Below are 26,989 nucleotides of genomic sequence, written 5' to 3' on the forward strand. Positions count from 1 at the left end.
GGGTTACAAAAAGCTGGTACTTTTGTTGAGTGTGGACATAAATCATGGTTACTTCAGAGATTTCAGATAGTATCAGGAGTCTGATGAACACAGGATTTCCACTGGGCTTGGATAAGGAAATGGACGCCATCGTTACTCTATTTTGTTATTTAAAAAAAAAAAAAGTCTCTTCCATTGGAAGAGATGATTCTTCATTTAGCTGACATTTTCCCCTGCTGTCTAGGTCTCATAAAATATGTTCATGCAAAGAGATGCTTTATAAATACACAAAGGGTTTTTTTTTTTTCTCTTTCTTTGGGAATTTTGCTGTAGTGCACTACAGAAAGTATTCATTAGCTTCAAAGCAATTTTCAAAATGCAACCCCAACTCCACGTTTAATTATATACAATATAGGTCAACTTATTTTAAATGGGCCCCAAAGTGGCTGTCCCTGAACTACTTTGAATGTTCTGCACAAGTTTCCCTATGACTGAGAAAAAGCGGACAGTTAGAAATTAACAAACGCTCCCTCTTTGCAAGTGGCCGGGGGAGGGAAGCCGTCCTTCAGCAAAGGCCATGCCCGAGGCTGCCCTCCCGCTCTGTTCCACGCACAGACCTTCTCGTGGGCTCTACAACCGCAGGGGCCACACCGCTTCTGAGTCCTGAAAGAGGGGACGAAAGATGGCAGGCCTGATGTGGCGGGAGTACAAAGCTGAATTGCCCAGAATGAGAAATCTTCTTTCTCCTGACATACTTTTTATTCAAGTCGGAAGACGTTTTTCCACGTGTATGAAAATTTGAAAAGGGCCTTGGTTCTGTACGGCTGTCCATTCCCTCCCACTGCAGGGCCCCCACGTTAGGTTACAGGGTCGCCCCCAGCAGCCCCCCAATAGCAGGGATCGTGCAGAAATAGACATCGTCTCCTTCAGGTCCTCTTGTCTATTTTAAAGCATCATTTCTGCTAACTGTCTAAAGCCTTGCATGAGGGAAAAAAAAAAAACATCTAAATATATACACACACTTTACTTTCAGGTCATCTGAACTCCTGTTGGCCATTTGCAGTGAGTGATCTGTCGTTTCACGAGACCAGAAGCCAGTGAGATAGAAAGCTGACAATTCAAAGAATGCCCGTCTCATCCTCAAAGACTGCTCTAAGTGCCGGACTCCGTGACCCAGAAGCATCTAAACGCACACACTGCAAACCACAGCCAGCTGGTCACCCCACCACTTCCTGCCTCAGCCCTGTGCTTATTCTCTCTTCTCTTGCTCACCTTGCTGCAGCACTTTCTTCTCTGCCACCTGTCCTTCAGCCTGTCGGGGGTCTCCCACGTGGGCCTCGCTTCTTCCAGGAAGCTGCCCCACTCGTTTCCAGCAGGCCCCAATGCTTGATAATTCATCACACGCTGACTTACGTTTTCTCACTGTCATGTGTTCACGCAACGTCACAGATGAGGCCAGCTCTCTGAGGGAAGGCTCTGGGTCTTAGGCGAAAGAAGAGTCTGTTTGGGTCCAGACAGTGAATGCCTACAGCAGGGGCTGGGTCGCTTCCTCGCAAAGTGAGTCAGTCAGACAAAATGTCCCAGCCAGGGGTCTTAAGAGTGCCAGTTCTATTTAGCCTACTTGACACCTTCGCCTGATGTCTCAGAAGAACCTCAAACTCTCCATGTCTAGCGGCCCAATTCGTGAACCTCGGCAGAGTATGCTCATCTCTTCGTTTTTACTTCAGTAAGCGGTACCCCCGTTCACCTGGCTCCCCAGACAGACACCTAGACCTCGTCCTGGCAGCCGCTTTTTCTGTACCCCTATTCCAACACATCACCACTTCCTACTCAACTTCCTCCTAAATACCTCTCCAACCAACCATCCATAGACTTCTGTCACCACACCCGCCATGCTGGACCCAGGCACTACCATGCGGTCCCATTTGGATTACTTCCATAACCTCCTGTTTGGTCTCCCCGCCCATCTGTTCTTGGAATATGAGTCTTCTCAGATCACTCTCTAGGCAGAGACTTCCTCTTACTCTTAGATAAGGACAGGATCTCCATCACCACTTAGGATCTGCGTGGTGTGGCCTGTCAACCACTTTCCCAGCCTAGCGCTCGACTGGCCTCCCCTGGCCTCCTTCTACTCTACGGACCTGCCGTGTCCCCTCCCCTCCATGGTGATTTTTTTCGTGCAGCTACACTCCCCTCCGACCGCACCCCTATCTGCTGGCAATATTATTCCCTGACCTCCTTTTTCGATCTCAGGCCACATCCCTGACCCCCCAGACTACGCCACAGCCTCCCCTGCTGCTTTTTATATTTATTTTTCTGGCAACTTGATCATTCCTTCTGCCGGAATCTGAGCTCTAGGACGACACAGACCACGTCCGTTTTGTGCCCTATCGTATTCCCAGTACTGAGCGCAGTTCCGGTCCAGAGCAAGCACTTGATGGTTATTGTTTGAATAAACAGTCATTGTCACCAAGTGTTGAGGCCACTTTTACGTGTATCGTTATGGTCTCGGTCCATCCTCGTAAGAGCCTCCTTTTACGGATGAAGAAACGGAAAGAGAGAGGGGTTCTGTGAGTCTTCCAGGCCACAGTGCTGTTAAGGAGCAGAGCTGAGTCAGGTTTTCTGATCCCCAATTTTCCTCACCCTATTGTACTAAGTATCATTCCAAATGTAAACTACTGGGAGGCAGCAGAGTGCAGTGATGAACCAGGCTTTACCGTTCCAGCCGCCTTGCTTCAGATCTCAGCCCTTCTCTGATTTACTTGTGTGACTTCGGGCAAAGCAACTCACCGCTCAGTAATGACAGGGCCCACTGCAGGGTTGCCGGAAGAATTAAACGGGACTAGGTGCGGGGGGGCCTGCACCCAAGTCCTCCAGCACCACCTGCATCTGGGCAGAAGCCCAGAAATCTGCCCCTTCAGGACCCTCGCGACAGTTTCCCAGCAGCAGCAGAAAGGTTTCCAGCCAGCTGCAGGTTCTAATTTGGGTTGCGCTACCTCTTTCTTCCCTCGCCAAGTTCAATCCTCCTAAAATCAAGGCAGATGTTCCTAGAAGGGAATGCGAGAGCAGCTCTCCCCCGCAGCATGGGATTTATTCTGTAGCAGCCTAAGCTGACCTCCGTGTTTTCTTTGCTGATAAAGGCAGAGCGCCCCACAAGCCCATCTCGGATGCATTCCTTCTAGCAGAACAATTTAAAGTATTACAAGTAGAGGTTGATGATGTCACCAACACAATATACTCACTGGTTATGCCAGATCTAAACCCACGGAGAGATGAGTGTGTGTAGACTGTTAGAGTTCTGGGATCTCATCTGGAGCTCGGGACAAAGAAACACTAATGCCATCATTCTTTCCTGTTTTTTCAGTTGTAACAGTTTTTTTAAAAAGGTATGTTACAGATATGAACTTCAAAAATTCAGAAGTATTAAAAAAAAGTTCCTTATTCTCTTAATCTCTATCCTTGAGCCCCCATTTTTCCTAAGCATTGGGAAATGTAATTTACTTGCTTTTAGGTGAGAGCTAATCCCATCATTTCTCAAGGTAGGTTTACATAAATCAGTCACTTTCTAGTTTAACCCCCACCCCACCCCCCACCCCCACCCCTGCCCCGTGCGTTTTTCTCTACTCCACTCCACCCTGGATTGATCCCAGGGGACTCATGTCACTGATCATGGTAGGAGCAAGGGCTTGGTGGCTTCTGCTTCTCCTCCCATCTACGTCCTGGGCTGGCAGCCTTCGAGTGATGACTCTTCTGGAAGGATCCTGGGAGTGTCAGCTTTCACATCATACCCGCTGCTGAGTAAAACCATACCCGAAGGGCTGTGGTCCCTGGCTTTGTCCTCATGACATCCCAGGAGGACTGTGCCCTCTGGGGGTTGGATTCACACAGGTCCCCTGCTCCATCTTGTATTGGTGGTGTTTTCTACCCTCTGAAGCTTGCAGGAGACTTGCTCTGCCCCTTAGCACTCTTCAGCAACCTCTGCTCCTCCTCCCTCCATCCACTATGGCTTGAGAGAAGTCCGTCAAGTTTGTAACTGCCAGGAGTCCAAGTGGGCTGAACAAGATAAGGGTCCCCACCCCTCTGCGATCCTCCAAATTATGGTGGGGGTTCCACTTATTTAAGTCCCTCCTCTAGGACTAAACCCGAGGCAGGTGCAAACAGACTAAGGCTGAATCTTGAGATTCTTTTGGAACATTCTTTCCCCTTTCCAGCTCGGCTCCTCTAAGGAAGAATGGGAGTCTACACATTAATTTCTACCCAGATTAACTTACTCTGTCAAATCTTTTTTTTTTTTTTTTTTTTTTTTTTGTCTCTCAGGGTTTTCAAGGTGAAGTTGAGAGTCTGAGTCCTCACTGAGCTCTGTGGCATGCTATGGGGAGGGTGCCTGTGTGCCTGGAAGCCCAAATCAGAGGGAACAAATGCTTTGACTATAATTCACCACAAATTAACACTTCACACAGTGTCCTACTGCAGAGGCGACCTATTCCCATAAAGAAGTGAAAATTCACCCCACCAAACACGAAATAGATTTGCCTTCCCTGCAAGTTTCAAATGAGTAAGACCCAAAGGACAATAGGAAAGTGATCACATGAGTTGTCACCTTTTTCTGCTTTAACAAAATTTATTTTAAAAATCAACACAGGGTAATGCTGACTGGGTTATGTGTGCATGTGTGGCTTTTTTGTGTATGGTTCTATACGGCATAAGACATTTATAGATTTATGTAACTACCACCACAACCAGAACACAGAAGTTTCATTACTCAAAAAAAAGAAAAGAAAAAAAGAAAAAAAATCCATTCACAACAACTCCCCACCCCCGACACACACACACACCTGACCCTTGGCTACTACTAATCTACCTTCTATCACTATAGCTTTATCTTTTGGAAAGTGTCACATACATGGAATCACAGAGTATGTAATTTTTTGAGACGAGCTTAGTTCACTCAGCAGAATGCCTCTGAGAATCACCCAAGCTGTCCCATGTATCAATAGCTTATTCCTTTTTAGTATCTGTGTGGTCTATGAGAATATCCCCTCTCTTCATTCCTGGTGCTGGTAAGTTTCTTTCTTTTCTTTCTCTCTTTCTTTCTTTCTTTTTCTTTTCTCTTCCTTCCTTCCTTCCTTCCCCCCTCTTTTCTTTCTTTCTTTCTTTCTTTCTTTCTTTCTTTCTTTCTTTCTTTCTTTCTTCTCTTCCCTTTCTTTCTCTTTTCTTCTCTTTCTTTCTCTTTTCTTTTCTTCTCTTCCCTTTCTTTCTCTTTCTTTCTCTTTTCTTCTCTTCCCTTTCTTTCTCTTTCTTTCTTTCTTCCTTCCTTCCTTCCCCCCACCTCTTTTCTTTCTTCTCTTCTCTTTCCTTTCTTTTTCTCCCTTCCTTTCTTTCTTTTCTTTCTTTCTTTCTTTCTTTCTTTCTTTCTTTCTTTCTTTCTTTCTTTCTACCTTACAACAGGTTTATCCATTTTATTGACTGTTTCAAGGAATCAGTTTGGGATTTCACTGATTCTCTCTTAATTTTTCTATTTTTAATTTCATTGATTTCTCTTCCTACCTTTATTATTTCATTTGCTTGAAGTATGTTTGTGTGATAATTATGCTATATGCTATAAGTATACATTGTTTTCATTCAGTCTTCAGGTGGAAGCTTAGATTACTGATTTGAGACCTTTCTTCTCTTCTGAGAACTTAATGCTACAAATATCACTCTAAGCACTATGTTAGCCATGTTCCACAAATTTCTGAATGTTGTGTTATTTTCCTTCAATTTAAAATACTTTCTAATTTCCCTTGAGACTTCTCTTTGATCTATGGACTATTCAGAAGTATGTTAATTTCCAAATGTTTTAAAATTCTGTTATCTTTCTCACACTGATTTTTGTCTAATTGCATCAAGGTCAGACAACATACTTTGTATCATTCCAATTATTTTTAATCTGTTCATTTTATGATCCAGAATATGGTCTATCTTGGCAATGTTCCATTTTTGTCCACTTGAAAAGAATGTGTATTTTGCTATTGTTGAGTGGAGTATTGTTTCTGTTTGTTCCTTCTGTTCTGGTTCTCCTTTCTCTGCCTTCCTGCCTTCTTTAGGGTTATTTGAACATTTTTTAGTGCTCCATTTTAATTAAAAATTTTTTTTAAATGTCTTTTTTTATTTTGAGAGAGAGACACAGAGTGTGAGCAGGGGGAGGGGCAGAGAGAGAGGGAGACACAGAATCGGAAGCAGGCTCCAGGCTCTGAGCTGTCAGCACAGAGCCCGATGCGGGGCTCGAACCCACGAACTGCGAGATGACCTGAGCTCAAGTCAGACGCTCAACCGACTGAGCCACCCAGGTGCCCCTTTGTTAATTTTTTTTATTGCATTTTTGGCCACATCTTGCATAATTTTTCAGTTGTTGATTTGGAAACTACAATATACAAATTTAACTTCTCACAGACTAATTAAAAGCAGTATTTTACTACCATGAGTGGAATTAAGAAATCATACTGCCACATAGAAACTTCTACCCAATGTCCTCTGTGTAGTAATCTTGTGAACCACATCTCCCTGTGCTGAAAACCCCGTTAGACAACATTATAATTTTGGCTTCCAGCTTTTGCTGTATTTTGAGGCCCTCACTAGGAAAAGTATGGTCCGTTATACACCCAGATATTTATTATTTCTGTTGCCCCTCATTCCTGTTACTCTAATTCCTTCTGGAACTTGGAGGGGTGTCATCTCTCATCTGTCTGGAGAACTTCCTTTAACCATTCTCTTAGACCAGGTCTGCGGACAAAGGATTCTTTTGGTTTTCCTTCATCTGAGATTTTCTTTCACCTTTATTTCTAAAGGATCATCTCACTGGGTATAAAATCCTAAGTTGACGGTTGTTTCTTCCCGTACTTTGAAAATGTTCCACTGTCTTGCGGCCTCCATGGTTTATGATGGCAAATATGCAGACATCTGAATTGTCCCTTACAGGTAATGTGAAATTTTCCTCTGAGTGCTTTCATTATTTTTTTCTTTATCTCTAGTTTTCAGCAATTTGATTATGGTATATATGGGCATGGATTTCTTTGGGCTTATTCTGTTTGAAGTTCACTGAGCTTCTAGAATCTGTAGGTTTATGTCTTTCACCGATTTGGGAAGTTTGGGGCCATTATTTCTTCAAATACTTTCTTCTGCACACACTATCTCCTCTTCTTCTGGGATTCCTGTGATGGAAATATTAGGCCTTTTAATATTGTCTCACAGGCCCCCAAGTCTGTTCTTTTGTTTTGTTTTGAATCGATTTTCTTTCTCTTGTTCAGATTGGGTAATTTCTATTGATCTATCTTCAATTTCACTGAGTCTTTCCTCTGTTTTCTCTCTTTACTGAGTTTCTTATCTTGGTTCTTCTATTTTTAAGTTCTAAAGTTTCCATTTAATTCTTCTTTCCATCTCCTATTTCTTTGATAAGACTGCCTATCTTTCCGTTAATTTTATGAGGACTTGGCTTTACTTCTTGGAGCATTTTAGAAATGGTTGAATTTAATGTCTGCCAGTTAAATCCAATATATGTGTCATCCTGACTTGACTGCCTATTTGTTGACTTTTCTCAGACATGTTGACATTTTCCTGGTTTCTTTTATGCTAATCTTCGATGGTGTCCTGGGGACTTTGGGTATTATGACGTAGGACTCTGGGTCCTGTTTGGACCCTATGGAGACTCGTCGGCAGGCAAGTGGACAAGTAAAGTCCGGGCTACTCGTCCCATCTGGCCTTCTGTGGGCCGTGCCTCTAGCATCACTTCAGTTTGCAAAGACTTTGAAGTGCTGTGAGGATCTGCCCCACGTGTACACCAACAATGGCCAGTCGGGCGCTTGGGTAGTGGCCTATCCTGAGTGCATTTCTCAGAGTCGATGTCTGCCTTTAAGGTGACACTCACAAATGCAGCTGAGGGGTGAGCCCAGGGGTTTATAAACCAATGTTAAAGGGTCATTTTCTTTCCCAAGTCCCTACTTCTTCCCAACCCCTGCCATTCCTTCAGTTCCCTGGGGCTCCCCCTTTTCATCCTGTGGCCAGAGAGCTGGGACCTTGGTTATCCCACTCTGCTGTGCACCTCTCACCCTGCGCTCATATCTGTGGCTAAACGACAGATACACAGGGCAGAAAAGCAATCCGGGTTTGCCTCACCCTCTTGGAATACAACTCCTCCAAGCAGAGAGGAAAGCTCCCCTCCCTCGGGGTCTGGCCGTGGCAAGCTTCTGTCACCACCATTGCTGCAGGCAAGACCACAAGCCACGTACAGATTGGGGGTAGGAGAAAATGAGGTTAAAAAAAAAAGATTTACTTATCCTTCTCTGAGCGCAAGGAGTTCCGTATCTCACTTCTCATAGAACCTTCTGGGCTCATGTCCAGGTCTCCTTCCAGGTCTGCACTGAGGGTAGGCCAGGGAGCACTGGAGGGAAGAGCTTGGCAACCCACTACCAGTTCTGTGATACTTCAAATTCTGGTCTTCGTTCCAACCTGCCTGCTACGTCTTGCTTTTCAGGGTCCTCAAATAGCTTCGTGCATTCTGCTCAGCTCCTATGGCTGCATCAGTGGGAGAGAGGGGATGGGGTCTGTTTTCTCCATCTCATCCAGAAGCAGAATTCAGTTTTGAATCTTCTGGATCCCCTGCTTAGGTTCTGCATTGGGTCTTCAGGTAAGAAACGGTCATTCTGAAGGGTTGCTCATTGTCAAAAGTAGAACTAAAGACCTGAAGAAGAAAAAAACTCTGACCATACAAAGAAGAAAAAATTCTGAATATCTCAGGTCTGAAAAATTGCTCAGGCCTTTCCTTTTGTGAGGGAGGAAATAGAGCATCTTGTGGTTTTCACTTAACAGCCATCTGAATCTGTTTCATAGTTTGCCTTGGGCATGGTGGACAGCCTTCCAGTGGATGGGTATTTGTCTCCAGGGGTGAAGCATAGCACTGACCCTCGGGCCAACCTCGTAACTTAATTTAGGGCAGTAAGACACCAGAAAGGTACTAGTGTTCCTTCACTCATAGTGCCGGATCGCTGAATGAAGCGTACCTTATCACTGCAGCCACGGACCACTGTTCTCCATTGATTCATCTCAGCATGAAATCAAGATGCTGTTTTGCGCTGAGATTTTGTTCTGTTGGCAGTGCTCGTCATACAGGGATAAGGAAAATCAAGGCAGAAACGCTCTCACCGCTGCCTGCGAAAAGCTTATGTGTTAATACTCCAGTGGTATTCCAGAGAATTGTCACTGTCCACGCAGCCCTGGTCAGAGGCAGGGGCCGCAATAAATGTCCCACTATAAATGTCCTCCTGCTATGATGCTGACAGATAAGACTCCCCTCTGTGTCATTCTGACCACCGTAAATCAATTTCACGTCTTTGTCAATAAAATATCATGGTTAAAACAGTGCAAGGTGCACTGGGATTGGAGGCGGGAGACCTGCACGAAGTCTTAATTCTACTGCTTACCAGCCATCAGACCCTAAGCCCAGAAACAACTTCTCTTCCTCTGTTTCTTTATCCGGAAAGTGGGAATGCTCTCCTGAGCTCTCCTGCCTGTCTTCCTGCAATGCTAAGAGGATGAAATGAGGTGACACGGGATATCTGACTGGGATTTTCTTAAGGGAACACCCTGTGTCATAGCCACTCTATGATTTTGAGACTTACCGGGTGCTCCTTAAATATTTCATACATGAAATGATACACAAAACATTATGTGATCCAAGCAACCTGAGTTATCTATAAGATGGGCATCGAAACACCTGCATCGAAAGGTTAATGTGAGAATTAAATGAAACAATGCACGTAAAAATTGTAAAGGGCACAGCAGCACCCGGGGCACATGAGATGTTTATAATTCTTCCTCTCCACCCCCCCCCCCCCCCCAAATCCTGGAGGCTTTTTAGGAGATTTCTGAGATTAAAGCAACAAGGTTCTCAGGACTGCAACAGCTGAGCATTACCTGAATGTAAAAGTCACTGGACCCAAACAGAGTCAGCCTAAAATGCCAACGACTACTTTAATGGTTTACACGTCTTTGGAGAACTGACCTCTTTATCATTATGTAGCGTTCCTATCTCCAAGAAACTTCCTTGTTCTGGAGTCTCTGTCTCAAATTAATACAGCTCTTCTTTATTTCTCTTGATTAGGGTTAGCGCGGTATATCTTTACCTTTAATCTGGGTCTTTATATTTAAACTGGGTTTCTTGTGAGGGGGTGGGACCTCGGCGGGCCAGTGGCCATCCCACACTCCTGCCGACTCTGTGCAAGCTCCTCAGAACTGGGGTGGGGGGGGGGGTCAAGTGCTTCCACACTGGTCTCAGGGACACCTGTCATGCCTGGTCACACACCGGAAGGGCCCTCCATGCTGCCCAGCAATCCCCTGTGGCTTGGGCCCCCTGAAAGTCCTTCTGCCCCACCAGCTCAACCCCAACTCTGCACTCCATGACCCACCCATCTCTACACTCTTACAGGGGGGCCCCTCACCACTGGAAAAGCAGAGACAGGTGGCACAGGGCACCCCTATCTTAGCTCCCTGCCATTAAATTCACAAACAGAAAAAAAAAAAAAAAAAAGAAAAAAAAAATAAATTGGGTTTCTTGTGGACAACATATAGTTAAGTTTTAAAACATCATTTTTTTAAACTATCTTTCTTTTTAAAAAATGTTTATTTCTGAGAGAGAGAGAGAGAGAGAGAGAGAGAGAGAGTAGGGGAGGGGCAGAGAGAGGGAGACACAGAATCTGAAGCAAGCTCCAGGCTCTGAGCTGTCAGCACCGAGCCCAACGTGGGGCTTGAACTCGGTCAACTGCGAGATCGTGACCTGAGCTGAAGTCAGACGCTTAACCTACTGAGCCACCCAGGCGCCCTATCTCTGTCTTTTAATTGGTGTATTTAGACCACTCACTTTTAATGTGATTATTGATAGGCCTGGATTAGTATCTACGATCTTTGTAACTTTTCTATTAATTGCATTCTTTCTTCGGCCTCTGTTTTGTTTATAACGTAAATCTATCATTCTGTCTCTGTGTTTCTTTTAAACTCAGCCAAAAATTAGGGAGATGCGATTGAAGGAAAACGTGAGCAGTTACGTCACCCCCCGTCTATTTTGTTAGCACAGTACTTAGGGTAAGTCTTTGTTTTCAAGAGAACATTGTTACCCGATAAAGTCTCAATGCTTTTGAGTTTTCAATGTTCCTCTTTCTGTTCCTGGTAGAGCGGAAGTGATGGGCTTTCTCTCTCTCTGGGTACTGAATGACAGATACAGAGTGTGTGACTCTTAGGTTTCTGAGATGCGTAATTGCTTTCATGAATTATAGGCAAACTGCTTGCGGTGTATAACATGAATCCTTTTCTTGCTGTCTTAGCGATCGGATTGGCAGGAATCAAATGAAAAATAACAGCTGCTGTGTGCTTTTAAGTTCAAACCTAGTCTCAATTAAGTTTGTGGAATGGGCAGGCCTGTAGTTCACGTGTTAGAACCGCGGGAGGAGAGCAGTATTTGCTTTTTGAGACATTGTCTGGGATGTAACGCATCCCACACATGTAACGTGTGGGGCACGCGCCCTCCTCTCCAGGCACAGAGTTTCACTTCCGGACGATGTCCTGTAGATGTCACCATTGCCACTTCTCACAGGGGAAAGTGCCAGGTTCCTGGGTGGAATGAAGAAACACGTCCGACCGCTACACCATTGGATCCTTGAGAAACCAGGACGACCTGTGTCCAGACTCTTCTCTGAAACGGCCAAACTCATTCTGTATCACTTTCACCCTCAGGCTGGCACCTGCTGTTATAAATCACTCTCCCCTTTCAGAAATTCCTCCCTCATTTGGCTTCTGTGAGGGGATTCTCCTGTTTTCCCACCACGTCTTCTCTTTCCTTTCTCTCCTTTTCCTCTGGCCCCACAGCAGCTGTCTTCTTTGCCCCTCTGTACACAGTCTCCTGCCTCTCTCATCCCCTATGTCACTTCCGTATAAATGGCTCCCACGTTTTCTAGCGCTTCCTTTTTCTCTCCTGACATCGAAACCCATGTTTCCCTCCCTAAGGAAGACCCCAGCATCAGAAAGCAGAATCTTGAAAATCAACCAAGGGGGTGAGGCGAGGGCTATGCTGGGTGTGGACGGACGCTGCAGGGAACAGCATCAGCACAGGCGGAATGGTAGTAACCCATAAACTGAGTTGATTTAGGAGAAGCAGAGATTCAGAGCCACAGGTAACTATAAAAACAGAAGCTCCCCCGACCTGAAATTCCTGAGATTGTGGGAGAGACCTAGGATGTTCCCGAAATGTGGAATGGAGTTCTGGACAAGTTCTTCTCAATTTCAAAGGGACAGGTGATATTAGTCTGCAAAGTATACTTTTTGGGGGAAAATGCCCATCCCTACAGGTCCAATGGACCTGGATCCTAAGGGTTCACTGATACACAAAGTGTGCAGTTCCAAAGACACATGAAAAGACAACCTGTGGCCCCTTTAAACGTGTCTGAGCCCCAAACACACATGCGTCTGAAGTTGTTAACACTTAACACGTCACGGTTCTGTGATTCTTGTTTGTGTTATCAGGGCTGGGGTGGGGGGTTGTCACTCATCCTCTGGAGCATCTCGTCCTAGTTAAAGCCTCACGAGCCCCCACCCCGGAATTGGCTCACCACCTTGGTCCTCGGTCCTCTACCTCCCCTCTCCTTCCCACCAAGACTTCTGGTCCTTCTTCTGGCCCTTCTCACCTCTTGCCTAGATTATTAGTTACACCAGCAGAGCCTCCTAACTGTTTTCTCTGCCTGGAATTTTCTTTCTACCGTCCATCCCTTATGCTGCTACCATAATGATCTTCCTAAAATGCAGCTTCGAACGCTTCAGTACCCTATCCAGGACACCCAGGGCCTCCCGACTGCCTCAAGGAGAGTCCCCAAACCCTTCCTCCTCATGGTGGTCATCATCAGTCCCACACTCCAAGCTTTAGGCAAAGGAGACTCACCCCTTTCCACAGAACCGTCTTGTCCTTTCCCAAGGCTGTGCCTCCCGCAGCACAGGATCTCTCCACCTCTGCCTGATGAAATCTTATTGCTGTCGGAGGCCACTTCGCAAGCATCCGTCCTCTCCGAAGGGCCCCGGTGACCCCGGCTGGAGGAAGACCCTCAGTGCCACACGGCACCCTGCACATCGTGGTTGGAACGAGTGTGCCGCCTCAGGAATGGGAAGTCAGGGTGTGAGCCTTAGTTTTGAAATGCTCCAGTTAACAAGCAGGTGTTGGTTTCAATGGAACGGTTAGGGTGGACAGCGACGTGCCCCTGGGAGCAGACATAATTCAGACTGTACGTGTGTTGACAAGGAGGCAGCGTGGGAGCCGTGGAGGGAGGCTCTCAGCATAACTCACTCCAGGAAACAAACGTCTTATTCAAGTCTGTGCTCTCCCTCTCTCGTGGGAGAGACCTAGGTGGAAAGGCGCAAAACGACCCATCATGGCACTCGCCCCCTTTCAGGAAGCAGATGCCAAAAGGGGGGCGAGGCGAGGGCTCAGCCTCATTAAGCAGCTTTCTCTCTCCGTCTCTTTGTGCTGACCCTGTCCCTGAGAAGCTACAGGAGACAGTGATATCCTGAGACATTCGCTCATGCCTCAAATGTTCCATAGAAGCTGCTTACTTAAAAATGATTTTCCCAAAGAGAAGGCGGATTTGAAGGGGCACATGCACCCCAATGTTTACAGAGGCGCTACCAGCAATAGCCAAACTATGGAAGAAGCTCAAATGTCCATCGACTGACGAATAGATAAGGAAGACTGGTATACACATACAATGGAATATTCCTCAGCCATCAGAAGGAATGAAGTCGTGCCATTTGCAACAACGTGGATGGAACTCGAGTGCATTACAATAAGCAAAATAGTCAGAGAAAGACAGATATAGGATTTCACTCCTATGTGGAATCTGAGAAACACAACAGATGAACATAGGGGAAAGGAAGGAAAAATAAGACAAAAACAGAGACAAAAACCACCAGGGAGGGAAACCATAAGAGACTCTTACTGTTTGTTTATTTTTGAGAGAGACAGAGAGACAGACAGAGCATGAGCAGCGGAAGGGCAGAGAGAGAGGGAGACACAGAATCTGAAACAGGCTTCAGGCTCTGAGCTGTCAGCACAGAGCCCGACGCGGGGCTCGAACCCAGGAACCGTGAGATCATGACCTGGGCCGAAGTCGGACGCTTAACCGACTGAGCCACTCAGGTGCCCCCATAAGAGACTCTTAAATACAGAGAACAAACTGAGGGCCGCTTGCAGGGGGTTGGTTGGGGGGGATGGGGTACATGGGTGATGGGCATTAAGGAGGGCACCTGTGGGGATGAGCACTGGGTGTTATATGCAAGTGATGAATCACTAAATTCTACTCCTGAAACCATTATTACGCCATATGTTAACTAACTTGGATTTAAATTAAAAAATAAATTAAACACGAAAACATAAAACATAAACAAAACACCTCCTGTTTTCTAGACTGTGATTGTCGCCTAGCGACAGATGAACATAGGGGAAAGGAAGGACGCACTTAACGTGCATCACCCATCACCCGAGGAAGGGCTGAGGATGTTCTGGTATTCAAATTATGCCTCACAGAGTTAGAGGGACCCAGTGAAATCCCAGACCCCGGAGCACGAGAGCCCCTTCACGCCAGTCTTGTCTCCGAAGTGGCACCATCGATGTCCCCATTTGCTAGAAAAGCCAAGGTCTGGGAGAGTGAACAAACTCGTCTCTCGGAGGAAAGAGGGTCTGGTGCGGAGGCGGCCATACCTCCCATCTCCCCACTGCTGCTTCTTGAAAGTTATCATTGCTTCGACTCCCTTTTACTTGGAGGGGAGTTAGCAGCAATTCATTTATTTTAAAATCAACTTCCAGTGACTCTGAAACAGAGACTTCCTTATCTGTCGGAGGGCGTGGGTCTAAATAGGACGAGTCGCCTGGTCTCGCTCTGTGCCACCTTCCCTACGCTGGCTGCCTCCCTGGCCTGGAGGAAAACTGCACTAAATTCTGCATCTTAACATATTATAGAGGCAAGCGCTTTTACTAAAAAGCTTTTAACTGGCCGCCAACCAGGGTCTGGGGAAAGCCTGAGGGCTTCCTTTCAAAAGCAGCAAATGAAACTCCCCTTTCTTGTTCCTTGGCATCCATCTGTATTCAAAAGAGGTATCATCTAATTTTAAAACAGAAACTATTTGTGACAAAGTGTTAAGAGAGGGGAGTTGAATGGGGGCGATTTCTACCTTCGTTAAATATCTCTTCCTATTCTTTTATTATGAAAGTTATATTATCATCAGTGAAGATGGCTCTTATCAGGAACCAGTACTGGGGATCTTCCAGAAAAGTTGAGAAGGCTTTGCAATTTTAAGTTTTCTTTTCTTTTCTTTTTTTTTTTTTTAACGTTTATTTATTTTTGAGACAGAGAGAGACAGAGCATGAATGGGGGAGGGTCAGAGAGAGGGAGACACAGAATCTGAAACAGGCTCCGGGCTCTGAGCTGTCAGCACAGGGGCCCGATGCGGGGCTCGAACCCACGGACCACGAGATCGTGACCTGAGCCGAAGTCGGCGCTCAACCGACTGAGCCACCCAGGCGCCCCTTAAGTTTTATTTTCTACATACCTCAATGCTGTCCATTACTGACACCCTAGGCCCCTGGGGTTCTTATGACTTCAAAGAGCTGCTTGGCATGGTTGGGGGTAAGGGGGGATTTCTACCTCTTGATATTGGGAATATTTTGGTATTTGGGGGTTATGCTAAAACTGTCTTAGGCTAGAGCCTTAAGAGAAAAAGCAAACACTCGCTGTAGTCCCAGCAAGGTACTGTGACCACGTTTACTTTTGTGACATATAACTTTCTTCCAGAACAGCAATCACTGCTCTCAATTCACTACATCACCAACATTTCCCACTAGATTAGAGGCAGAAGAACTGTCAGAAGAGCTCACATTTTCTCTAAGCCCTTAGTTACTCAAGGCAAAATTAAGGGAAGAGATGATAGTCACAGGCGTTGTTTATAAGGTGGGGAGGGAGGGCACAAAACACTATTTAAATGGCCATTTCTTTAGGATTTAAGGAGCAACGAAGCTTGCTGTTTTCTGTTTTCGATCAGGTGTAATTCCTGCTCTGAGAGCTCCACTCGATGGAAAAGTCCCTGAAATACAAAATCCCCGGGCTGGTGGACACGATGGTTTCTCTACTGCTTTTGGAGCTCTAGGGCAGACGGTTATCCTGATGAATCCCTGAGTTTAAAATCTGAGCGCAAGAAGTGGCTAGATCAAGAAAGCATTTACTTCACAGAGCGATTCGACCTCTGTCTTTTCTCTCTCCTCTCCTTTAGCACATACCCTACTCTGACCAAACAACAAAGCCAAGCGCTCTGACGCAAGAAGTTGAATCTGGGTCGTCCTCACCATGAGGAGGCTCCAACTGTTACAGAGGGATCACTGTACTTTTAGAAACAGCTACCAAGTGCCCAGGTCTCTATCCACAAATCATTAATACACCAAGAGCTTAAAGAGAGGCAAGAGGACACCGCTTGGCGGACAATTAACCCTTCCCACGGGTGCGTATGCTCTCCCTTCCCCTTTACTCATCCAGAATCCCGCCTCTGTCCAGTGTGGCTCCTCTAAGTCTCAGACCATTCCCTTCCCATTCAAAGAACTGGGCTTTCACCTGAGCACATACCACTTTTTTATGGCAACAGGTTGAATATTACCTCAGACGGTTTTCTGTTAACATCTGTACATGTGTTAACTTTTTGACAATTGTTTTACTTTCTGTTTTGTCCAATTCTGTATTTTTTCTCCTTAACGACATTAAAGTACCTTGAGGGTTAGAGGGCAGAGGGAGAGGTGATGCATCATCTTGTGGAAAAACATGGGTGTTGAATATGGACTAACCTGTTTTTGTATCATGGCTCCATCCGTCTCTAATTATGCTGTCTTTAGAAGGGCTATACAGTCTCCCTAGGCTCAGTTTCTTCAACTGTCATGTGAAAATAATATCTATACCAGGTAAGGGTGTTGTGAGGCTTACAAGAATATCTATTTATAAATAAATACATATACTATACATATAATTATATATATTCTCTATTTTACATAGAATATATTACATATATATTTTAGATAGAATATATTATACATACTATTATATATATGGTATATACTATTCTACACACACACACACACACATACACACACACACACACACAAAATATATCTAAAGTGCCTAGGACATCGGAGATGGTCAATAAGCAGGAATGATACCGTTATGAAGAGTTCTGCCTGTTACTTTTTTGAAATCTCCATAGAAACTTTCTTTTTTTTAATCAGAAATGTTTTTAATGGAATGAAAATTAAAACAGAGCATCTCAAAATTTGTGGGTTTTGTGGATACAATTCCTGAAGGGGATTTATAGCTCTACATGGCTTCTAGCAGGAAGAAGAAAATGTTAAAATCAATGATAAAAACTTTCTCCTCAAAAAACAAAAAATCCAATTAAACAAAAAAAATTGTAAGGACCTAAATAAGGATAAGAGTAAATACCGATGAAATAGAAAACAATCAATGGAGAAAATCAATGAAGACACAAGTTACTTCTTTGAAAAGATTAGTAAAGTTGATAAGCCTGTGGCCAGACTGATCACGAAAATTAGACCAAAGTCACACATTACAAATACTGTGATCTGTGATTTTGGTCTAATTTTCTTCATGGGGAGAGGCTGCGTTGATAAAAATCTTCCACTCACGTAAGTGACTTGAAAAGTTGAAGTTGCAATATATAAACTATATTGAAAAACTTAACTAACAACAAAAACATAGAAGAGTGAATATGATGTGGGAAACAAAGGCAGAAGGAAATGGCGGATAAAATTAAATTTCCTTATAACCTGCAGCCCATTGACAAATACTTGAGTCAGGCAGAGCAAAACGTTTCTCCAGGAACTCCCTACCATTTTAATGCTAATACTTTGCTACAGGGAAAAACCACCTTAGCTTGACAATAGCTAGGCCTCCAGTATCCCGAGTGCGTCTTCTTTAGCATATGAAAATCTCACCGGAAACTTCCCCTGGACTTGACCTACCCCAGCTCCATAGTATATAACCAGTCTCTGCTCTTGGTTCCGGGCAGCTCTTCCTGCCCACGGGTCCTGTCCCCGCACTTTAATGAAATCACCTTTTTGCACCAAAGACGTCTTCAAGGATTTGTTCTTGGCCATTGGCTCTGGACCCCGCGAACGACATTATCACCCCCCACAACCTCATTAAATATAGCAAAATGTTAATAAGTATTAAATATAGATGATGGGTGTTTGGATGTTACACTTTCTACATGTTTGTTTTTAAAATTTTTGTGTGATAGAAGGTCAAATAGTAAAAGCAATATATATATATATATATTATATACACACACATATGTATATATACATATATACATATACGTATATACACATATATACATACGTATATGCATGTGTGTGTGTGTATATATATATATATATAGGAAAAAAGGAGGCGGATGCATTATTAATTTTTAATAGGCTTATATAGTACACAAATGTTTGGTGATGATTTTCAAGTCTTTTGTATCTATTTAATAAAAAATTAAAAAAAATTAAAAACCATCGTGTACTATCACATTCATAGAGCTAATGATAAAAATGACACAAATCAATATGAAAAATATTGAACAAATGTAATAAATCTTAGTAAACATAAGATGAAAATAAATACACTCTCAGATATAAATTGTATAAAACTTGCTGCTACAGAGCAAGGCACGCTACTTAATACGGGACCCATGTCCGGACTGTTTCCCGGATTGGCCGCCAGGGGATGCTAAAGAGTAATATTCCCCGGAACAAGACAAAGATAAAAAAAAATCATTCAACTCGACTCGAAAAAGTTCAGAGTCATGCTCATTTCGACACCACCCGGAGGCCTGGGACCACAGATTTCAGCAGGTCTGTTTGTCCTGTGGTGAGGACCATGCCTTGCCACAGGGGTGGAGCTCTCTGGAACCAGCACAAGTGAGAGGCTGATGTTAGCACCTCAGTGTGGCATCTTGGAATCCCTGGACACTGGGCTCAGGCTGTGTCACAGCTGACAGTTTTCACAACTGCTCTCCCAGGAGCTGTACAGCATGGGGCAGCAATGGAAGATTCTTATCTAGGCTTCTAATTCCTTTTTTTCTGGTGACTTCCCATACACTGAGACTTACTTCCAATACATACTTAAAAGCATCAGCACATTCTGGGAAAAATATGGAGTAGCAGCTGAATAGCTAGCCTAGAAAATTATTTCTAGCCTTAAAGTACACCCCAGGCCACACTCTTTATGTACATATATAATGCAATAAGGGTGGTTTGCACTGTGTTTTAACTCTGTATGCCTCGTCTATTCATACGTTCATCCTGCTTGAGAGTAAAATATCTGAGGGCAGGGCTTTGTCAGATCTCCTCGTACTCAAAAAGAATGTCTTTTTTTTTTTTTTTTTCAGGGCACCTAGGTGGCTCAGTTGGTTAAGCGTCCAACTTCTACTCAGGTCATGATCTCACGGTTCATGAGATCGAGCCCCACATGGGGCTCTGTGTTCACAGCTCAGGGCCTGGAGCCTGTTTCTGATTCTGTGTCTCCCTGTCTCTCTGCCCCTCTCTGTCTCGTGCTCTGTCTCTCTCAAAAATAAATAAATAAATGTTAAATTTTTTTTAAAAAAAGAATGTTTTTCTTCAATAATTGTTTGAAGTACTTTAACCCATTAATTTAATACATTCTCACAACAACCTTGCGAAGCACTATTATTAATCCTATTTAAAAATTGCTTTTAACGTTTATTCATCTCTGAGAGACAGAGCATGAGCGGGAAAGGGGCAGAGAGAGGGAGACACAGAATCTGAAGCAGGCTCCAGGCTCTGAGCTGTCAGTACAGAGCCCGACGCGGGGCTTGAACTCATGAGCTGCGAGATCACGACCTGAGCTGAAGTTGGACGCTCAACCGACTGAGTCACCCAGGCGCCCCAATCATTAACCCTATTTAAAACTGAGAAAACCAAGACTCAAGGACGATTGGTCAGAGGGGACTAGCGGAGACCAAGCAAGGGCTGGGATGTTACTCTTTGCAGTGATGGGACAAGGCTCAGAGAGGGGCAGCTACTTGCTCAAGGTCTTGTTCATAGACGGAGGCAAAGAGGGGCTGACTCCTGCTGGCCCTGTACCCCCGCCACGCTTTGCAGGTGGATATGCTCCAGCGTGGAAACCACACGTGTGTCAAGGTCCAAGAAACACGGTAGAGTCTTCTAACCAGACAAGAAAAGAGATACCGCCTTTTCACGCTGGCTCTAGGGGTCACACGCTTCACAGCTGGCACGATCTGCTCTGAACATTCCCACGCATAACAACGCGCTGGCCTCCCACGAGAGTGACACAGAGCATCTCAGGATCACCAGACCGTGTGACAGAGGGCTCCATCACTGGAGACTGCCTGGTGGCCGTGCTTCTATTTCCCCGGGTGCCCCACCCCACATCACACCTCCTGGTCGAATCTGGTTGTTACTGGCAAACTCTCCGATCAACCGTCCTTGGGACACACGGTAGCCTGTGTGAAAGCCACTTATGCTCAGTTACAGACTTTTTTTTTTTTTTTTTTTTTTTTTAAACATGCTCATTTTTAGTTCTGGGGTTTATCTGGAGAGAGAACTGAGATCAGAAAGACAGAAAAGCACACAATGTGTGGGAGGTGAAATGCCACGGTCGTTTGCGAGGCCTGTCTGGAGCTGCTGGTTGTGATTTACTGAAAAGAAAATGAAATTCATGTCGGTCATCCGTCTTGCTGAAATGTCACGCCGAGTGCAACTCGAGTAGTAGGGAGGTCTGAAGGAGGTGCCTACAAATCACCTGCTAGACCTTTTTGGTCTCTGATTTAAGAGCCATGTGTATGCTACAGACAAACAAAACCCTTGGTCCGTGGGCCAACGGGGAATATGCTGGGGGCACAGAAATACATAACTCCAGGGAACCAACCCTTGATTTCTGCACAGGAACTAACTCCCTTCTCTGCCACAGTGCCATGAATGGGGTCCAAGCGTTCCAAATCGGACACACAGCACATGTTACCAAAATGTCGTATCAACGTCTGTTGCCATGCCTACCCATAGGAAACCTTTATCAAGGATTTGTTATGGGATGAGCATCCGGTGATGTATGGACTAGGTGAATCATTACATTGTACCCCAGAAACTAATATCACACCGTATGTTAACTGCAGTGGAATTAAAATGAAAAACAAACAAACAAACAAAAAGATTTGTTATGACACCGGATGATGGATGGGAAGGGTGATCCAAGAAGGGCGCCGTAACCACGTAAATGTTATCAGAACCTCGGTGAATAACTCTGTGTTCCTCTCTTTATTAAAGATTTGCCAGTCAGTGCGAAAACGCACCTCTAGCTGAAGAACAACAACAACGACAAAAACCCATGCCACTCTTTCTCTAATAAGGAAACTGCTCAGTATTTACAACGGTGAGTCAGGCCTCTTTGGCACCTCAAAACCGTGGAGGTAATTTTAATTCTCACAGGGTCGGGTCTACAGTTACTTGAGCGGTTCACGGTTGACATCGAGAGCAGCAGACCAGAAAGGAAGGTATAAAATACAAATGGGTCATTCGTTGTCAACGTTTTGGTGGGCAAAGAGGCTGAAACTTGAGAAAACTGCCATCTGTTTTTCTTGTCTTTCCTTACACCAACAAATTGGTAATAGGCTCTTTCTGCTGAAAGCGTTAAGGGAAGCAGGAAACACCAACAACAAAAGACGGCTCAGACTGGTACACTAGGGGCACGTCGTGTAGGATATCCTTAAAAGCCAGAGTCCTTCACGCTTTTGCGTGCAGAAGACAAACAAAACCAGTGGGCATGGGGCTACTTCACGTTCTTTGGATTTTCTTCTTTAAATTGGCCATGGCCAGGCATTTAGTTAGTTCATCTTCTTATCTAGAGAGCATTTAGATAGCATTTGTACTTCCTCCCATTTATAGGTACCTGAAGGTCCATATACGAAACTCAAAATGCCCTGTGCGTTCTTAAAATGCAGACTCAATGTTTGAACCTTGAAGGTGAATGTTCATTTCCCCCCCCCCCCCCCCCCCACAAACGTGGCTTGGCCACTTCTTGCTGGAGCACAAATGCATTGAAATCAGATACCAGGCTCCCTCTAACCTCTGTTCCATGCCGAGAGGTGGGAAAGCTTAGCTACACGATGGCTAATAACAGACACAGTGTCTGGATGGCCCCAGGAGCCTCTGGACAACTTATGCGCTGAGAAGAAGCCAGCCCCTTTTTGCATTTTCAGGAAGGCCAAGGGAGCAGAGAGGACGCCCTCCACCCCATGCTGCTCTGTGAACACTGGGCTTGGCCGTGACTCCACGGGCCGGATGCCCCCAGGCCTGGCACACTGAATTTCCCATCAAGGGCCAAAGTGGAACAGCGCTGTGGCCCTGCCTCCCTCTTATCTGAAACGTGCAGAAATTTCAGAATTCGGCCATTTCATCCCTAAAATGCAAACAATCTCCCATTCTCTTCAAAGCGCTCCCCTTCAAAATGTTCCTTTAGGTCATTTTCTATCTCTTTTACATAACTTTCCCTTTTGAAATCAAGGTTACTAAATCACTCTTCCCAGACTGATTTCTTTCACGCCTAAAAAAAAAAAGTATCCGCTTGGCTCCCAGAGCATTAGATGCTGCTGCTGGAGACTGTGCAGGATCTTCTGAAAATCGAACGAAATCTCTAACCCCAGACCCAAACTTAAACGCGCACATATACCCACCCACACACCCACACACCCACACACACACACACACACACACACCCCGATCACCACTACCGCCCTCCCCTCCAGCAAGAAGCCCCTGGACATTCACCAGACGTGGCCTCACCTTTCTGGAGAAATACTGGGTAGACACGGCAAGGGCCTGGAAGCCGCACACGGCCCTCCGCAGCTCCGCCTGGACCAGGACCAGCTGCCTGGCCTGCTGCTGGCACCTGTCTTTCAGCCGCTGCACCAGCTGCCGCTCGGCTTCGCGCACCTGCAGGTCCGGCTTGGGGGAAAAGCCATTTCGGGGAGCCGCTGTCCTCTGTTTGGGGTATCCTGCAGGGGAAAAACAGTCACTTGTGGAAGAACATCCACCCCCCAGCGTGACAACAGCTCTTCGGTGCCGAAGGATTTCATTAAGGGCAAGTGGCCGAGAGGGCACCGCTCACGGTTTGTCATTTCAGGCGCTGAAAGGGAAAAAAAAAAACCGGACGGGGACTTAAAACATTTGCTCTGTTTACGAGGTTCTCAGTGCAGAGTTTCATCTCAGGAAAAGAATGACAGACAACATTGCCAGATTCCTTCCAGCTCCCTGCATTTCTTCTAGGTTTGCTTAGAGAGACTGATGCAGGGTTTTTTCTTTTCTTTTTTTTTTTTTTCTTCAAGGGATTACTCTGTGAAAATGTCTCATGGGAAATAAATCAGTCAATCTAGGTTGAACTCAGAGTTATAAGCTGGCACCCTTCTAATTGGGCATCCAGGAGCAATGCCTACATGCCCCTTCTTTCCCTTACTGTGGTTGCTTTCTTTGGTGGCAGGGTCAATGACCTCTGCTCCAGGGATTTCTGGCTTTAAATTCCTATGGCATCAATGTTCCCCAAAATACTCCCCCCATGTGACCACTCATGCCACCTCCAGAGCTAAAAGGTCCAGTCCAAGCCACCAGAACCTCTCAGCTTTTTTTTTCTTTAATTTTTTTTTTAACGTTTATTTATTTTTGAGACAGAGAGAGACAGAGCATGAACGGGGGAGGGTCAGAGAGAGGGAGACACAGAATCTGAAATAGGCTCCAGGCTCTGAGCCGTCAGCCCAGAGCCCGACGCGGGGCTCGAACCCACGGACAGTGAGATCGTGACCTGAGCCGAAGTCGGACGCTTAACCGACTGAGCCACCCAGGCGCCCCAGCACCTCTTAGCTTTTAACGCAAAGCCCTTCTTCTTTTACTTCTTCTTCTTCTTCTTTTTTTTTACTTCTTTGACTGCACAACAGCCAGAATGATCTTTGTGACTACAAAACAGCTCTTGACCGGCATGGACCCCTCTCTGCGGTGGTGCTCCACTGTGGTATAAAAAAAGTGCTCATTTCTTCCCCTGGCCCACAAACCCTCCGAGATCCCGCTCCTGGATCCAGGCAAACACTGTGTGTGGGGAGGCCACTGAAGAAGGAACCAGAAACTCCACCTGGAGCTGGGAACGGGGTGGGGGAGGCTTTCAGGACAATAACTATTAGGTTGACGCTTCGGGGAGTAAAGGCAAGGCTCCAGGGAAGGGCTCAGAGACAGGCACTGCATCATGGTCTAGACCCAAGGGTAAGCGGGTGTCTTCCTCAGAACCCCCATGCTTCCTGGGTGAGCTGCAGACCAGCATGGCGGTGGTGGACGGTGGGCCTGGGTCCCCTAAGCACATTCTTCCCTCTGCTCGGGGAGAGAACGTGACACAGACCCTGAGCACACAATCGTGAATAAGCTTCAACATTTCAAAAGTTCTTTCGTCTCCCCCCTCCCCTCCAAAATATCAGGGAGTAACACAGAAGACACATCAGAAAACGGTCGTCTCCTCAGTCCCCACTACACTGAGGCACAGCAGGTAACAGGCTTACTCTACCGAACACCCAAGTGGCCTCATCTTTCAAGGGGAAAAGACGGTTAACTGATCTAAATGCTTCTGATTGTTGATGTAACGGTAACCACGCTAATTTTAATGAAATCTTACCCCTTAAGAAATCATCTGAGATCACAATGCAACCTCACATACATCTTAGACTATTATGGCTTAATGGAGTAGTAGAACGTGAAATTAATGCTCCCTTAAAACGGTCTTTATGACAGTGCTGTACAGAATAATCCAGGAAAGTCACTTGCTTGTTGGAGGCACATCAATCTTAACATGTGCTTAATCCTAACATTCTCAGTACTGATAACAAAAGAAAAATAATTACTAACAACACGTGGGAGGTTTTACTGCTGCCTGAATTAAACTCTAAGACACAGCCTAAGACCCAGGGTAGATTTTTTTCATGATGACTGTTTACCATTTTATTGGTGTGGACGGTGATTTTATTGAAAAAAATTGTTTTCGTGTTTATTTATTTTTGAGAGACAGATAGACAGAGAGTGAGCAGGGGAGGGGCAGAGGGAGAGGGAGACACAGAATCCGAAGCAGGCTCCAGACTCTGAGCTGTCAGCACAGAGCTGGATGCGGGGCTCAAACTCATGAACTGTGAGATCACGACCCGAGTGGAAGTCAGACGCTCAGCTGACTGAGCCACCCAGGCGCCCCACGTGTGGCTGGTTGATTTTCTAAAACCCTCCAGTGTTTCATGGGACCACCCAACTGATGTTCTGAGCCCAGACAGAGGTCCCCCTAAGAACATCAGCACCTGGGATCAACACACAAGTGTGAAATCTGTGGCTTTCAGATGCCCAACTACCTTATGGAACCAAACTTCCTTTGGGATTCTTGGTCAGCTGTCCATCTGGCACCCAACAAAAACCAGTATCGTTTCTTGGGCTGTAGTTTCTATTAAGTATGTCGATAGTTAGCTCCCTGAAGTATTGTTCTGTCGCGTACTTTCCCGTCCACCCACGTGTCACACCGTCCCCAGGACCGTGCGTGAGGACAGCCGCACGGGCTCATCTACCATCTTGGAGACGGAGAGCTTATGTCGAAATGAAATGACTGCACGCAGCCAGCGTCGCCTGTCTCGCAAAAAAACAAAAAACAAAAAACAAAAGAAAAACGACTGAGGGTTCTGTTTGCTTCTACTATCTTCTTCTAAAAGCCAGCACGTAATGGAGCTAGAATACCAATCGGCTTAGGAAGTAAGGGGGTAAGGGAGCATGAGGGAAAACTTCCGGAAGGCAGCGATCACGTGTTGCTCATGGAGAACACGCTTGGCACTGACAGGAGGTGTGCTGAGGTGCCTCACTTCTGACCTCTTACACCCGTGTTTTTCTGGAGGAGCCAGAGAAATGCTTTAAATGGGGGAGGAGGGGCATGCCATGTCCCCTGAGGACACCTCCAGGTGCCGGAAGGTTTTGTTATCACCTCCTTCCCTACTCCTTGCAGTATTTATATATAGCTTCTATGGTGGTCGGAGCTTCCAAGCAGGCAGATATGCCACTGGCCTCTCTCCGCAGTCAGGCGGAGCCTCGTGGTGTGTTCGGCCTCTTTCCCCCGAAATCTGTCTCCTACCATAGCCTTCCGATTTCCACTCCATTGAACTAGGAAGCTGATTAATGAATAAAGACTTTCAAATGAGGCTTATTGATGGTTTTGGAGTCTTTAAAAGAAGTGGAAAAGAGAGTAGCAATAACCAGTCTTTTAAGGAGTGCCCCTTATACACTTCCCAACTGTTAGTGAGCCTTGTCCCCAAGGCCACTCTTCCATACGAAGTCTGTGAACAGAAAAACTAGACCAGTGTCTTGCCACGACCTACAGACAGAGATGATTTCACATGCACACTTCGTGTCGTATGTTTTGTGGGGATCCAAAATGTCTGACAGCTTTTACTGAGCACCTACTCTGTGAGGGACATAGGCAAAGTCCAGCGGGGAGGGCAAAGGAATGAGGCCCCGTCTGTGACGTGAGGCAATCCATTGTCCAGGGGCCCAGCCTGGATTTCAAGCTTCTGAGTCCTTGTCCAGGCCTCCTACCACTTCAGCAAGCCGCTGGCCCACTCCACAGCATCTCTGACAGATCTCACAGGTTTGGGGCACATTCTAAATCCAGAACACTCTCCCATTATCGTAATCTTGCCCCAATCACAATTTCTTTTCAGCCACCTAAGGGCCGGACAGAATCTGTGATCATCCCAGTGACATCTGGCAGCTCAGGGGAAAAAGCCAGTAACCTTCTATTCTCACAAAGGTGAATGCAAGCCGCTTGCGTGCAAAGGCAGAGCACTGGGGAGAATGCAGCCCTTAAAA

At 45.6% G+C, this 26,989-nt stretch overlaps 1 protein-coding gene across 2 annotated transcripts in view; it reads right to left on the reverse strand.

Moving 5' to 3' along the window:
* MTUS2 (microtubule associated scaffold protein 2) overlaps positions 1-26,989 on the reverse strand; it is a 371,219-nt gene that overhangs the window by 109,516 nt on the left and 234,714 nt on the right. For both annotated transcript variants that reach the window (XM_053900643.1, XM_053900642.1), the window contains exon 6: positions 22,907-23,118. In XM_053900643.1, coding sequence (XP_053756618.1) covers positions 22,907-23,118 — 212 coding nt within the window. The remainder of the gene's footprint in view (positions 1-22,906; positions 23,119-26,989) is intronic.

Source organism: Panthera pardus, unplaced genomic scaffold, assembly GCF_024362965.1.
Source record: "Panthera pardus isolate Hobbes unplaced genomic scaffold, ASM2436296v1 HiC_scaffold_1, whole genome shotgun sequence".
Taxonomy (NCBI): Eukaryota; Metazoa; Chordata; class Mammalia; order Carnivora; family Felidae; genus Panthera; species Panthera pardus.